Source organism: Setaria viridis, chromosome 8 (genome assembly GCF_005286985.2).
Source record: "Setaria viridis chromosome 8, Setaria_viridis_v4.0, whole genome shotgun sequence".
NCBI lineage: Eukaryota > Viridiplantae > Streptophyta > Magnoliopsida > Poales > Poaceae > Setaria > Setaria viridis.
Genome location: NC_048270.2, coordinates 10,179,218 through 10,194,641, shown reverse-complemented (window position 1 = coordinate 10,194,641; position 15,424 = coordinate 10,179,218). Strand labels below are relative to the sequence as shown.

The window sequence follows — 15,424 nt, the reverse complement described above, 5'->3', positions numbered from 1 at the left end:
GCTACTCACCTTCGCGTGAGCGATGCTTCTCGATCCTGTTTATGTGGTTTATCGGAGGAAATCCGACGGTCGACCAAGTTGACTTGCTTAAAGTGCATAATCGCGTGTCAGGCGACTTCAATGCATTTTAGTCAGGTTAATTTGGGCGGTTCCGCCACAATTACATGCATTGATATAAAACTAGCAAATGTGCTCGTGCGTTTAGACAGGAGAAAAATTCCTCGCACGTTTGATAGCCAATATACATGGAAAAAAAACTCGACTGATTCCGCCACCATGTAAGATGTGCCGCTAACCACTAAGATTCTTTGATGCTACTGGACTCAAAAGGCAAGCGTCATCATTCCCAATCACCAGCTCTACCCGTTCCCCCTCCTCTTGTGGTCTGTCGGCTGTCGCCTGTAGCCTGCTCATGAAGTCCGCCTAGAGTTTACTACGCTCTTGGAGTCCCACGAGCTCAGGCATATACTGCCCCGCCACATTAATCTACCGCTGCCCGACTCCACATCTCATTCTTCAAGCGCCTCCCTCGTGATGTGCTTCATGGTGTCATCTTTGAGCAGACGCACCCCATCAAATTTATCGTCTGGACCGACTCTGCGACTCTAGATCCCTAGACGTAGGCCAACCCGAACTAATGGGTCAACATCGTCCAGCTCAATAGCATGTACCCTGCCACCGCATCTTGCTCTGTCTTGAGGCTCTCGATTGTTCTTGTTGTCTCGCTCGTCACTGGCGATCGCATCTTAGTGTAGCAGTATATGATGGTAGTGCGTGTGGGCTAAACACGTTGTTGTCATCAAGGTCAAAAGAAATTTATTACGTTATGGCTGAAGAAATGACAACATTATGCTGATGTCACGCCATATGACCTGTGACCTTCAATTTTTTTCGTTAGATTAAATTGCAGGTGACGTGTATTTGCTGATGTTGCCTACTGTGTCTCCAAGCGTGATCCATTTATCCGCAGCCTGGCTTGGGGGGCTAGCTAGCTGGTCCAGCCGGTGGAAAGCTGGACCAGCTAGCCACTACGCTTGGCCCAGACACGCACGTGTGGGAGTCAACATAGAGATCGCGGGTTGATTAAATAAAAAATAATGGACTTTTTTACAAAACAATTACAGTTGGAAAAAACTACCCCACTTTAATATTAGGTATAGAAAATAGCTGAATGCCATGTATAGATGTTTATTTTAATGGCCATGAGTATTTGAGAAGAATCCATGCTGCTTACTCGGATTAGCCCAAGTTGAGACTGAAGGCCACATGGCTGTTTTTATTAGCGTATCAAAAATAACAGATGTTTCTTGATGTGCATAAACATCTGCACACTAAGATTTTGCTGCTTGCCTGCCCAAGCGCTGCCATTACATTTTTTTAGAAGCCTCTGTCATTACATTTAGCAACCTGAGAGAAGAGGCCCACGCAAGTTGGGAGTGAGAGCAAGATCGGGCCTTGTGGACTGCTGGGCCATATTGGGCCAGCAAGAGGAAATGATTTGCCCTTGTTTTTTCTCCCAGAAAGGAACTCTATTCAGTATTTCAGTTGATGTAAGTACCTTTCTTTTACTAATGCAAATCAACTTAAAGAACTCCAATAAAATAAACAAACAAAGTAGGGCCCCATAATCAACCTTTGCATAGAATTTCTTGAAGTGCTAGATATTCATGAATATTTCGGAAAACATGATCTGCAAATTAAAGTCCAGAAAATTCAGATAAGTTCAAAAAAAAATCAGAAAGCAGTGGAAATTCAAAGGGAAAGATGTAGTTAAAAAATTAACCTTAGTATGAGGTGCTTTTGGCTCAAGACAGTTGATTGTATTCTTGTTTATTTTTATTCAATTTTTTCTCAATTTTCATCTGAATTCACTGGCCATTTGAACTTGGATAATTTAAAGACCTAGAGATTTCATGTTTCTCCCGGTTGCCATTTATGGGCACCACAAGATCAATTATTTTTAAGTCTCTTAAATATGTTATTTAATTTCCCAGACAAATAAAAATTGCAACTGGGGTTCCAAATTATTAGAGGTTCTTGACATTGTTGACAGCTGACACCATCCCTACCTTATGGCCACCTCTTTTGTCATTACGTACTAGTTGAGCCAGATAGATAGTTGGGGCAATGTTTTTTATGGGATCGGCATGTACACATTTCATCGTTCCTAAATGACCTCCATTGTGGTTTAAGTAACAATATTATGAAAGTTATATATGTACGAAATCTATATATACAGCGTGCTGAACATAGTTTTCCTTTTGAAGACAACCTCTCTTTCTTTTATGCTGAATATAGTTTTCTTGTCAAAACCACCTCTTTTATTTTGCGAGGATTCAAGGCAATCGCTTGGTACAACTTTCACATGTAAAACAGATTAATATCCATAACGAAAAACAATTCAATAACCAAAGGCTATAAGGCTTGACTGTACACATTCTACGACCTCACGTACTGCGACGGTAAGGACGAGAGACAAGATTCCATCTCCGCAAACTCATCAATCTAGCAGCATCAGGACCGCATAGGAAAAGACTGAAAAAGCAAATACGAAGAGCAAAGGCTGCTACAAAACAAATAATTGAAAGAGAAAGATCAAAAGCTGCTAGCTGCTAATCTAGCTCGGAGTTGGAGACATGACTTGGGGGAGAATAGTATCTAGTACCAGTCCAGGTGTTCTGACGACGCTGCACAAAAAGAGCAAGCACAAGGTATCAGCTGCCTCGCTACCCTTCAGGCTTCCGGCACAAGCACCGCCAGGGACATGTGTCGACGTCTTGCCTGCTACGTATCGACGTCTTGTGTACTGAGCACGAAGTGTTCAGGACGAGATTTCCTATAGCCTCTCCATGGCGCCCGCCGTTCTTTACGCATGCGCCGTCGGGGTCTCCTCCGGCCTGAATCTGATGGCTGATGGCTGACGGATGGTTCATCTTCCTGGCGCCTTTGTGTTGCTTTTTATTCCTGTTGTTGTCCAGTGCGAGTGCCATGGATTATTGCTCCCACTGCTTTTTTGATCCGTGGATATGGCTCATGGCCATGGAGCGTGATTCTTTCCTGCCAGGCTCAGAGGAGAGCCAGGATTGGATCATGTGAGGAGTGATGCGAAATTGATTCGATCCTATATCTTGTCGAAATTAACGATTTTGGAAAGTACAATTTTTAAGTTGATGAATCCATGATCCACGATTAGACTATAGCTACAAAGTATGTCTCGTTGCCGATTAATCTATTAATAGGCTGGCCTGTTTGGCTGTTTACAGAATTGTCTTTCATACACCGGAGCTTGAAGCAGACTAGAGTAACTCAAAATCAACCACTCCTGTTGTGCCTTTGTACTAAGAGTCAGAGAGATTGAGCCGTATGTGATTGAAAGAGAGTCAGGGATTGAGCCAGTTGTTGATCTACACAAACCTTAATTGGACTCCATAAATGATTGCAACGGAGCTCATTATAGTGATATATTCCTAGAGTACTTAGTCTAAATTGGGGACCCTGGGTTATGAGGGCCAGTGTGGTATGTGCCCAAGGCATCTCTGCTTATTAATCCAGCTATTTATTTCTATGATACTCCATCCGTCCCAAATTACTACTTATTTTGACTTTCACTTTTATTGTATATCCGTCAGTAGAAAAACTAAAACAAATAGTAATTTGGGATGGAGGGAGTAAGATATATGACTGTTGGGCGAAGCTAGCATAAAATCCAACTGTTTTTAAGCCCTCATGTGGTAAAAATGAGCTACCTAGTAGTACCTTATTTCTTGCCCAGTGCCAGTGCAAATACCCTACCTCAACGTGGTGTTGCCCCTGCCCGTCGTCATCGAGGCAGGCACGTGTAGTGACTTTTTTAATTATCAAAATGCATGTGGCCCTCGCTCTAGTCAATTTGACTAAAGAAGAGTATCCTAAATTTTAAAACAGTATGAAGAAGTTTCTTTTGCCTAAAGGACGATATATATACGATCAAGCTTACCCTAACAGCAAATATTGGAATAAAATTGAAACACTAGGATTTCTAGGCACAAATGCTACGGTATATGAGGTGCATGACGCTCTCCACTTTGCGGGGAACCAACTCTAGACTTGCTTTCTAGGGACATGAACAACACACGGGGCATCCCCGTGCTGTTGGCCACCAAGCGTGTCATGGTGTCCAATCACGGCACAATTGTCCTACCGGCCTTTACCATGTTACTCATTCTGTCAATAATTTTTGGAGCCAAAGCATATACTGCGTCCACATAAACCTAGCTGCTTTTTGTCACAAGAAACTAACACTCGTGGCACTTCAAATTTAGTTAATTTACCAAGAAAATGTTCTTTGCATTGTATGCGCTGCGCCGCAACATTCTATTTTAAATGCTGGAATGAGTGACTGTAAGAGAAGATGTCTTGCAGAAGAATATGCAGATGATGTATGGTTATTATTGAATATATACATGTAATATCTGAAGCGAGAACATTTGATAAATGCGAAGTTTACAAACGAAGCTACAACAAAAGCATAGAGCAAACTGAGTGTGAGTGGATTTGTAGCCAATTGCACATGAGCTGCTACTATTCTCAGCGATTGCATGCCACAAGAGGTTGTGAGATAAGATATCATGTACGAAAAATCTACAATTTTCATATCCTTATTATTCGTCTAGTATAGTCTAGTTCCAAGCCAGTCCATGCAAATCCAATCGACATATGCCAGTGTCCCTTCCCGCCCTTTGGCATGTTACTCGTCAATAATATTCAGCACCAAGCATATATACTCCACATATATGGCTTTCTTAATAGGATCCCATCGCTCGTCACACCTAAACTTTATTAGTTATTACACCCAAAAAAATTCTCTTATTAAGATACAAATAAGTGGATGTAAAAGAAGATATCAAGCACATGAACATTAAATGCGTAAATTTCCATATCTTAGAAGAGGCATGCATATATTTTAGGTACCAGCTAGTGTTAAGAAGATATATACTCCCTCCGTTTCAAATTATAGGTCGTTTTGACTTTTTTAGATTTATAGATATTATCATGCATCTAGATATACACTATATCTAAGTGTATACAAAACTATGCACCTAAAAAAGCTAAAACGACCTACAATTTGGAACGGAGGTAGTAGCTCTAAAGAGAGTATACCATATAATTTCTTTTGCAATAAACAACATCAAGACCACATAATGCGTCAGCAGGGGCGGCCCATTACAACAAAGAGTGCAGTGCTAGGATTTTTCAGAAAGATTATTGCGGAAGCCAAATGACTTAGGTCCCCTAATTATTAATTAACTGCTAAAGTCTTTTTGTGACAAATTTTGAATGCTACAATTCTCTGCATGGTGGTGGTGGTGGTGGTGGTGGGGGGGGGGGGGGGGTTAGTGAATTTAGCTACTGCATCGAATGACTATAATGAAGATAACATCCATGAAAAACCTTGGATTTCCATACCTTCATCATTATTTGGAAAAGGTTATATGGTAGCTAGTATCCAATAACTAGTATCCAATAACATGCAATTTAATTTAATCATCTACATCTAAGACCATGGCTACCATAGCTGTTGTCGTTATTCCTTGCTTGCTGGCTTTGTAACTAACTATGGTCCTGATTTTAGTTGCATGGTACAACAAAAGGTAGCCTAGACAGGGGACAAGAAGGCGACTGATGTTATCACTCACCACGCTTGCTTTCTTTGAAGCACCTTGTTGGAGCTATTGGATTGAAAGACAGGTTTGGCATCCGGAGTGCAGCTTGGATCCATGGCTGCTTTCCAGCTCCATATCCAGACAAAGGAAGCTGAGGCACAAAGATTGGCCTGTCTTTTAGGAAATAGAAACATCACAATGCAAATTGTTATTCTATTTTGCTGTCACATATCTAATTGAAGCCATTTTTATTGCTGAGGGAATCGGACTCGAAATTGTGATATCCTTGATGTGGAAAAGTATAGGTATTATTCTGCAAAGAGATTTGCATGCCTTTTAGGGGCTGCTTGATTTATGCCAAAACATGTAATATTCCCTGGAAAAAATTGTGAGTGCGCGTGTCACCAGTTTCGTCCTTGCATTGTCTTAGATTTGCTCGTCAATCTTGCTTATAGACCTTCATATTTACGCATAACATCCGGTGCACATTCAATTATTCCTAATGCCAAACACACGTGTTGACCTCAGATAACACGGACCTGCATCCGTTAGAATTTAGAGGATTTTTTTATTGGAAGCATTATACCCCTAAATTGTTTTGAACTTGAAAACTTAGCTTCAAACATGATCGAAAATAGCAAAAAGGTTGATGTAGAAATTTACAGAAAGCAGTCGCATAAACAATCCGTAAGGGTTTTGACACTCCAGGTTATGCTCATGTGTGAAAGTTACAGTAGCAAAAGAAATGATAGGGTCTTCAAAGGTAAAGTTACACTTCCTTACGATATATTGTGGTGGCTTCAAGCGTGAGCAAGTACATACCATTGGGGAGGCGTGCTGCTGGATCACAACATGCACAGTGGATTCATCATTCTTCATATATCCAAATGGCTAGTATCTTGTTGTGTTTCGTGGCAGGCTGTTTCTTTTTTTTCTTGCACTGTAATTTTCCTTTAATTTTGTTGTGGTCAAGTGAGGTGCATGCTGTAAAACTCTTTTCCTTCTTAATGAATTGCTCTGCTAGGCAAATTCTAAAAAAAATGGTAGAAATATACCGAGAAAGCTTTTCTGCATTAATCATCTCGAGAATCACTCTATGAAAATATTTTGAGGAGACATTTCACGGTATATATGTTGTCACAAAATAATTAGATTAGGCATGCAAGTAAACAAGGAAAAGTTGGGGAGTTATCGACCACATATGCTTGTCAATGCACGTAATTAGATGCCCATTTGACAAAAAGTGTGACCAAGACAGTTGTCTCTTCTTAGTTCACTTTTCAAACACTTTACGGAGTATGACCTGTTCCGAAATGACATATTTATATCTCTGTAAATAAGGCAAGAGCAAACTAGATGGCTAAATAGCTTGAATTTTTCATCAAGACCCCAACATATGCACCTGTCTTTCATAGACACGAAAATACAAAACTTTATTCATCTCTTGGAATTGCATTAATCGGTAAGCTAAGGCATGACAGACGTTTAGTGGCAGACCAAACTAATTCAGTGATCCGCTTTAGTTTTATTTTAAATCATTTGCATTTACATAGCTACATAGCATTTTTTTTCTGCTCCCATGCAAGGAGACTCGGTTCAGCTATCCAAACCACTAGCTTCTACAGTACTACTCATGCATCCTTCATCCTTGCAGGAGTTGAATTTACAGAACTAGCCTTAAAACTTGGCCTGCTAACCAAGTTTAGGTTCAGTCACCTAACACCTTTTTGTGATTAATTTAACTCATACTCATCATATATATCTTCCCAAATGCAAAGCAAAAACCATAAAAGCAGCAAAATAAAAAAAGGTTAACTACACTTAGCACTAGGTTAATTTTGATTAATCGGCTGATGATAGGTTTCATATTTCGTGGGCCCACATTTCAGGGACGACCCATGTTGTTAATAATCTAGCACTCCGAGGTGTCCTTCTCGTCATCCTGCTCACCGCCGCCTCGGACGACTCCGGCGACCTGCACCGTCTCTACGCTCTTGGAATACCACCTCGCCCAGAAGAGGTAGTTGAAGAAGTTGAGGATGCTGAGGCCGGCGAGGAGCCAGTAGAAGAGGTCCAGCCTGTCCTTGTTGAGGTCGTTGTTGGCGAGCCAGCCGCCATCGCCGGCGGCGGAGGTGCTCGTGACCCTGTTGACGAGCGACACGAGCACGGAGCTGAGGTAGAAGCCGAAGGAGTAGGAGCAGTAGGTCATGGAGGTCAGGAAGGCCTGCATGCCGGCGAGCGACTGCTTGTAGAAGAATTCGATGAGCCCGACGGCGGTGAACATCTCGGAGAGCCCGAACACCAGGAACTGCGGCGCGATCCAGAGGATGGAGAGGAGGTGGCCGTTGCCGTCGGCGGCGGCGTGGAGGCGCCGGGCTTCGACGAGCGCGGCGGCGACCATGGAGAAGGTGACGGCGAAGAGCCCCACGCCGATGCGCTGGAGCGGGGTGATCCCCGTGGCGACGCCGGTGAGGCGGCGCACGGCGGGCACGAATGCGGCCTCGTAGGCCGGGACGAGGGCCACGAGCATGGCGTAGGGGATCGCCTGCAGCGACGCCGGTGGGACATGGAAGGAGGCGGCGAGGCGGGTGTCCATGGCGCTGCCCTGCTGCACGGAGAAGGTCTGCAGCTGGGCGAGGATGGTGTTGAAGACGATGGTGCACGCGAAGATGGGGACCACGCACAGGAGCACCTTCACCTGCTCCACCTCCGCCGGCGTGCACAGGCGCCACGGGCTCTCCTTCCCCGCCGACGACGCCCCGCCGGGGCCGTCCTGGGCCTTCACGCATGCCTTGTCCAAGAACCTGGGTATTTGCAAACGAAGATTAATCATTAATGTGAGACAGTGAGAGAATTTAACAAACCTTGCAGGAAACTAATTTGATGCTACTTTGCATGATTTTAGCCCTGCCATATGCTTTTGTTTTAAGGTAACAAACTAGTGACAGGTAGACTCTACAATAATGGATGGAACATTATCCATGTCAAGACCATCTTGTAAAATTTTCTCTTATGCAAGCAACTGCACACTGGTTGAATCTTATAAATGTTGAAAGATTTTTTATGTTTATTTTTTTGTGCAAAATATACAACCTGAAAGTTCATTTCACACCTGAACTTGTTGATGTGGCGAATGTTCGTAGTGTTAACCGACATCTCATGGGCGGTAATGCTTGCGTTGGCCTGCACGGTGGCGGTCGACGGGCAAACTTGCTTCCGCTTAGTCACAGCGGCGACGAATACCTACAAAACAAGTCCCAATGAGTTCAAAGTAAAGGAGGCTACTCTAAAAAATTTGCAAATCATTGTAAACTATGCGCCTTTTTGGTTTTAAGGAAAAACAAACACGTCGAATTGGTCGCGCGTTCATGTCGTCTGGTGCAACCACATGTTACACGCCCCCACTACACATGATTGATTGATGCATTGCGGGCGTAACAGAATGGGCCTCCAGCTATGTGTTTAACAATAATCACACAGCTCAGGCACCTTCCAACAGCTAGTGTGCGCGTCTGTTGCTGTTGTTGACCCACCCAGTGGAAAGCTGAGCCACTAGCCCTTGTCAACTTGTCCCACAGGTAAAAGTAGAGGGAGAGGCCAGTGCCAGTGCTCAAATCATCGAGCCTTACTCTAAAAAACAGACAATTTGAATGTAACGGAATAAAACTGCAAAAACTCCCACTAAAAAGCAGACAATTTGAATGTAACTGATAGAGCTTTCAAGGTGTTTTTTTGCAAAAAAAAATGTGTAATTTTTTTCTTTATTTTGCCATGTCATATACAATGTTAATTAGTACATTACATGAGAAGCTATCAGGTTTTTATCTTTTTCTTTTCTGCAAGAGTCATGCTTAATTTTAATCCTTTTGCTGACAGTCTTCAAATTTGTTTTCTAAAAGAGAAACAAATCAGGCAGGCTTCGAACCCATAACCTCCACCACTACTGCTCAACTCTTGTTCTTGATAGGTGATCCCTGTGGCTTTTGGACCAAAAAAGCCTTTTGCCGATTAAACAACACCCGGCGGCCATCAGCTTTGCTCCTAAAGCAGAGCATATCCGGAGTCCTACTTTCTTCATAAGGAATCATGATACGTATTATGGTCAAACTTTTTTTTCCTTTTTCAGTGTTGGATACACACACCTGCTTGCTCATCCATGTGTACACACCTTTAAATTTTACTCTTTTTTTAAAGGCCTTTAAATTTTACTCTGCTTGGGTGCTAGTGCGTCCCTTGTAATTGGGCCTCGCGTATTATAAGTGTAGCTAGTGCGAATACGTGCAGCGAGGGCCGGCGGCGACTCTCTAATTTGTAGATAGTGCACATACGTGGAGCTAGGGCCGGCTGGTGACCATATTGTGCACGATTGCGTCTTAAATATATGAGTTTGGGCTTGTGGTATCTTTGGCTGCGGTTTTTGTTAATCGACATACGACAATATGCGCTTCGACTTTACATATTCATTATATATTATTACCGGAAAACTGAGCATTGATTTTAGGTTTTAGCCCTTAGTACCAGTTAGTTTTTGACCTGATACTAATGTGAGCATTAGTACCGGGTCTAACGGCTAGTTCTCCTGAAGCCCCTCATGACCCCCTTTAGTACCGGTTGGGAGCTTCAATCGGTACTAAAGGTCACCCATTAATACCGGAGACCCATTAGTACTTGGTGGAGGCTCCACCCGGTACTAATGGGTGACCTTTAGTATCGGTCCGATCGGATCCGAAATCTTTCTCAAATCCAGTTAAGCGCGCTTGACGTCCGCGCTCCCTCTCTCTCCCTCTACCGCTTCTCCCTTTCTCTCCCCTGGTCCCACTTCTCTCCTCCCTCTCTCCTTATCCCGCTAGCCCCCTCACTCCCTCCGCTGCTGACCCCTTCCCTCCCTCCCTCCGCCGCCGCTGACCCTCTCTCTCCCTCCCTCCCCGGCCTCCCCTCTCCTCCCCCCCTCCGCTCGCCCCTCACCTCGTGCCTGAGGTGAGGCGGCGGGGCGAGGCACGGCGGCCATTGGGGCACGGAGCGACGACGGCTAGCGGGCTTGGCGCGACAGGATGTAGCAGCACGGATGGAGCGGCGGCGGTGGGGATGAGATCTGGGGGCGATGAGATCCGATGCACTCCCTCCCCCTCTCTCCCTCTCCCCCTTGCCGGACCTGCCCCTCTCCCAGCCGCATCCTGCCGGCTGCGCCCAGCCGTCCCTCCCTCGTGACCCACCGGCCACCCGTTCTTCGTGGCTGGCTGCCGCTCCTCCTCGCCGGACCTCTGAGGCGCTCCTCAGAGATCCAGCGAGTAGGAGCGGCGGTTGGCCGGGAAGAAGGGGTGGCCGGTGGGTTGTGGGGGAGGGGCAACCAGACCGACGGGATGCGGGGTCGAGCGTCGTTAATTTATTTGGCTTCCTTGTTATATTGTTTGATGGTAGAAGTAGGTTTGAAACATTCAAGTGGACTTGCAGTGTTGTACTTTTAGGATGCATGTGAAATCGACACTAGCAGTAAAATGCTAGACCATTATAAAGATTTATTGTGTGCTCCACCAGTGATCTTACTGAAGAAGCAAAGGCTGAGAGATCCAAAGCTTTGCAGTGTATAACATTGGCCATATTTTCTAAAGATAATTGAGGTATGTTTCTTACTTCTCTCTTTTCCTTTCTCCAGATCAGGTCTTGTTATTTGGTGGTGCTGCTCTGCTTGATGAATAGAGTGCTAATGTCTGCTGGATGGATGAAGTGCTCCTGTATCTGAAATTATACTACTTATTGTTCTTTTATTTTGATGAACTATTGTCATGAAAGACTACCAGTTTGAGTCCTAATATTTTATTATCTAGAGTCTGCTATCAGTTTGAGTCGTGCTACCGGTTTGAGTCTTGATTCTAGTTTGAGTCCTTCTGCTACCAATTTGAAGTATTGGACTGCTATATGTATGAAACGCATGATCGATCCAACTGCCTCTGCAAGAGGCCATCTATTTTGTTTGTTTTGTCTGTATTCGTATAAGTTCTTGTTGGGTGCATAACAGGATGGTATGCAGCTATTAAATTTTTTTCACCATGAAACTACTAATATAGAATAAAGAAATAGAAAAGAAAATGAGAAAAGAAACAGAAAATAAAAAAGGGCCTTTAGTACCGGTTGGTATAAACAATCGGTACTAAAGGCCCCCTTTAGTACGGTTATTTGACCCGGTACTAAAGACCCCCTTAGTATCGAAGTAGCAATACGGGTTGCACAACCGATACTAAAGGGGGGTTAGGAACCGGTACTGAAGGTTCTTTCCTCAACAGTGTATACGTGGACGGGTGACCTACCAATAATTTTGCATTTGGATATGGCGCGCACGTACATATATTCATCCTAGTGAGGGGACTGATGGCACGTACCCTCCCTTAAAATTTTTCACCAATATTAACTAATAATTTTCACCATGTATATTTAGGTTTTCTAAATTTACCTATCCTTGAGGCATCTCCAGCAGTTCCCTAATAAATCTTTCCCAATAACTAGTTGATTAGGATATCCCAATATGTTATTCATTATTTTTGGGAGAGTTACTTTTCCAATTCCCAATAATCTCATCCCAATAAAAGTAAAGAGGATCTGCTGAAGTACAGTTTTTTTCGAACCCTCCAATATGGTAGTTGAATTGGGAAAAAAGAGACTGCTTGAGATTTACCCTCTCTCATATTTTGTCCTAGATCTGTCCCTACATTGCTAAATGCACCGATCTCACAGCGAAATCAGCTGTCATCGGTTATGATGGAAGGATGTTCGCTTAGGTGTGTTATTGCATTATATAATTTGTACCTAATGCATACACGTGTGTAACTAGGTTATGGATTTTGTATTAGGCATGGCATTTGGTTATGTGATTTCTTTATCAGTCTTGGTAAACTATGCTTCAACACTTAACAAATTCCTCCTACGTGGATGGCCTCTTGTCATGCTACTACCTACCATATATTAGAGGTTTTTTTTAGGTCTAGGTATATTCATGAACACAAGGATCACAAAGCAAAATAATCACCTTGCCTACCGGTAAAAAAAAAATACAGGACCGAATCATAGGTGCAGTGCTATGCTATACTTGTAGCCTTGTACGTTGCCAATTTATAGCCTGTCCGTGTACGTACCTTGGCTATGGGAGTGAAGATGCTGCCCTGCGGCGGCTTGTTGCGGTAGAAGGCGACGCCGGCGACGAGGCTGACGAGGCCGACGGCCATGGCGGCGGCGGATACCCCGAACCCGACGTCCATCCCGGAGCGCGTCTGCACCCAGACGAGCACGGTGAGCGCCACCAGCTCTCCCACGCAGAAGCTGAAGTAGGCCGCGTTGAAGTAGGTCGACAGCCGCCGGGCGTCGCCGGCGCTCCCCCGCCGGAACTGGTCCGCGCCGTGCGCGATGATGTTGGGCTTGAGGCACCCGCTCCCCACCGCCACCAGGTACAGCGCCGCGAAGAAGATCCCCGCCTTCACCCCGCCGGCCTCCTCGCACGCCGCCGCCGCCGCGATCATGTCGCACGGCGGCGGCCGCAGCTGCGGCAGGTGCGCCTGCACCGCCAGCAGGATGAACCCCTGCCATACACATCCAGCAAGATCGTTGAGAAAGTTTGTTGGTTCAGGTACTGCAGCATTTCCGCTGTCGCCATTGCTCCGATGCACTGAACGAGCAAAGATTTGAGAAAGTGGATTGGCGTTTAATTCCGGGAGGAGCGCACTGAGGGCGCACTAGGGGGGTTGCCATTGGGGGTGATGATTTCCTCCTGTCCTTTCCTTTACCTTTACTTGCCTACTACACGACTCTCTCTTTCTCTTCTCACTGACAAAATGAAACCGGTTACTATTTGCCTATCATTTCGTTTTGTTTCAGGCCGTTAAAGTTGCAGCATCGCCTTTTTTTGGTTAATGTTCAATTTCCGCATCTTTAGTTTGTGTCGTACGACTAGTTTACTATAGAGAAAAAAACAAAAAGAATAGTAACCGGGAAAGAGCTCAAGTTAAACTACATGATCCTGTTCATGATTAGCCCCTCTTGCACAGAAACAAACAAGAATGCAATCAAGTTTTTTTTTAAGGAGGCCTCAGGTGGCATCTTTATTTTCTTACACCCAAATCATTGAAGGGATTGATTGTTCAGGCTGTTATGGTTGCGCTTACCGAGAGTTCGACGAATCCAAAGATGAGCATGGTCCAGAAGCTGCCGAGGTAGGAGTCGGAGAGGAAGCCGCCGAGGAGGGAGAGGAGGAAGACGGTGCCGATGAAGTTGGTGACGATGTTGGCCGCCTGCGACAGCGGGTAGTGCATCTCCCCGAACACGTACGTGATCAGGTTGTTCCCCACCGCCGCAATCGCCATCATCTCGAACGCCTGGATCCCTGCAGCAGAGACACACTTCATTAACAAAACTAAGAACCGAAAGAACAAGAACAGAGCAAACAAGAAAATTGCAAGCAAGCTTGCTGAAGAACTCTTCTGTGCTAAACATATAAACTCTGAGTCTGAACACGAACCTAGGACGAAGACGGCGGCTTTCATGCCGCCATGCTTGCGGTGGTCGCAGGGCCTGCCTCTCCAGTCAACAGAGACCTCCGATGCAGCCATGGAGTCCCCTTTGGAACCTTGCCTGGACTCAATATCCATCGTTCACTTCTTGTACCCGAGTTTGCAGCTTGCACTAGTGCACACTACTCCCTCCTACAGTGCTCTCTGGTCCCTGCTGGCTTCCAGTGTCTCCTCTCTCTGTCTCCCTACTCTGCTCTTGTTGATACTACAAGTCTATATGGTCACCAGACCTTGTTGGGTGGCCTTACAAGCTAGAGCACACTATGGAGCTAGTGTGTTGTGCTCCACCTTGTAGGAGTTGAGTGCCGACTTGGTAAATTTCTAGGTAACTGGGCCGGTTATTTATAAGGGCCCCTGGGTGGAGGAGCCAATTATCATGGCATAGTGTTTACTGTTTACCCTTGAGAAAATGCGGGAAATGTTGATAAGTATACCGAAAACATCTTAATTAATCATGCGCTCTCACTGATGAGGAACTGACTTGATGAGAAATCTGACGTAAAATGTCGAAAAAAGAAGGATAAGACAGAGGGTGTGTTATCCTTTTTACTACCTTGGATATGGTTCACTTTTATTTTGGATATGGGGATAATATGCACTCTACTGGGTGCATATTTCACGATTAGTTTTTGTAAATGGATATTGGCGAAGAAAAATTTACATGCCATGGAAGTATTTTGGGAGATGAAGGTTAATATTGTTCCACTGTGACAAATCTGAATAATACTTTGATGTGTAATAGCATTAAAAATATAAAATTCAGAAAGCTTGCATTTTGTTCTTGGACGACGACAAATATTCTTGAGCGGAGGTAATCTTCACATTGTGAAGAGATATTCTACCACATGCCATCACTTATGAGATAAGAGAGCATCTTCCTTTCTTTTTATGTCGTTTCAGAATTTAGATCCAGACAGCTGGAGATAAATGTGAAGCTTCAGGCTTGTGACTCTGATCGTGATTGACTGTTGCCATTTACAAAGTTGAACCTCTGAATCTGTTAGTTTTGTTGAACTGTTGCAACATTTTCGAAGTGAGTTTCATTAAAAAACATTTTTGAAGTGTTTATTAGAACCTTTAAGCATCTGAACTTCCTTTATTAGAACTATAATGTTACATCTATATGTGGTGAAGGGACGAAGGGTGAGTGGAATTGGTTGTGGTGAGCAGTTGCTCTCCGTGCAGGTCAGAGATTGTTTGTGCTTTGGGGGAGTGCATTGGCAGAGG

The 15,424-nt window shown here is 44.4% G+C and overlaps 1 protein-coding gene across 2 annotated transcripts; it reads right to left on the bottom strand.

Moving 5' to 3' along the window:
* Positions 1–7,126: 7,126 nt before the first annotated feature.
* Positions 7,127–14,524, bottom strand: LOC117833467 (protein NRT1/ PTR FAMILY 4.4). Of its 2 annotated transcripts, none has more exons than XM_072295585.1 (5): positions 14,146–14,524; positions 13,793–14,010; positions 12,770–13,210; positions 8,736–8,885; positions 7,127–8,446 (listed from the first exon to the last, which is right to left on the bottom strand). In XM_072295585.1, the coding sequence occupies exons 1-5, from the start codon at positions 14,273–14,275 to the stop codon at positions 7,589–7,591; spliced, it is 1,797 nt and encodes a 598-aa protein (XP_072151686.1). In that variant the 5' UTR covers positions 14,276–14,524; the 3' UTR covers positions 7,127–7,588. The 2 variants fall into 2 exon arrangements, with proteins under 2 accessions (XP_072151686.1, XP_034568862.1); XM_034712971.1 differs by having other exon boundaries at positions 8,755–8,885.
* Between the last annotated feature and the right edge of the window lie 900 nt (positions 14,525–15,424).

Coding starts and splice junctions, on each gene's coding strand:
- LOC117833467 (XM_034712971.1), bottom strand. CDS start 14,275: ATGGATATTGAGTCCAGGCAAGGTTCCAAAGGGGACTCCATGGCTGCA. Junction 13,211..13,792: donor TTGGATTCGTCGAACTCTCG/GTAAGCGCAACC, acceptor TGTGTATGGCAG/GGGTTCATCCTGCTGGCGGT. Junction 8,886..12,769: donor TCTTCACTCCCATAGCCAAG/GTACGTACACGG, acceptor CTTGTTTTGTAG/GTATTCGTCGCCGCTGTGAC.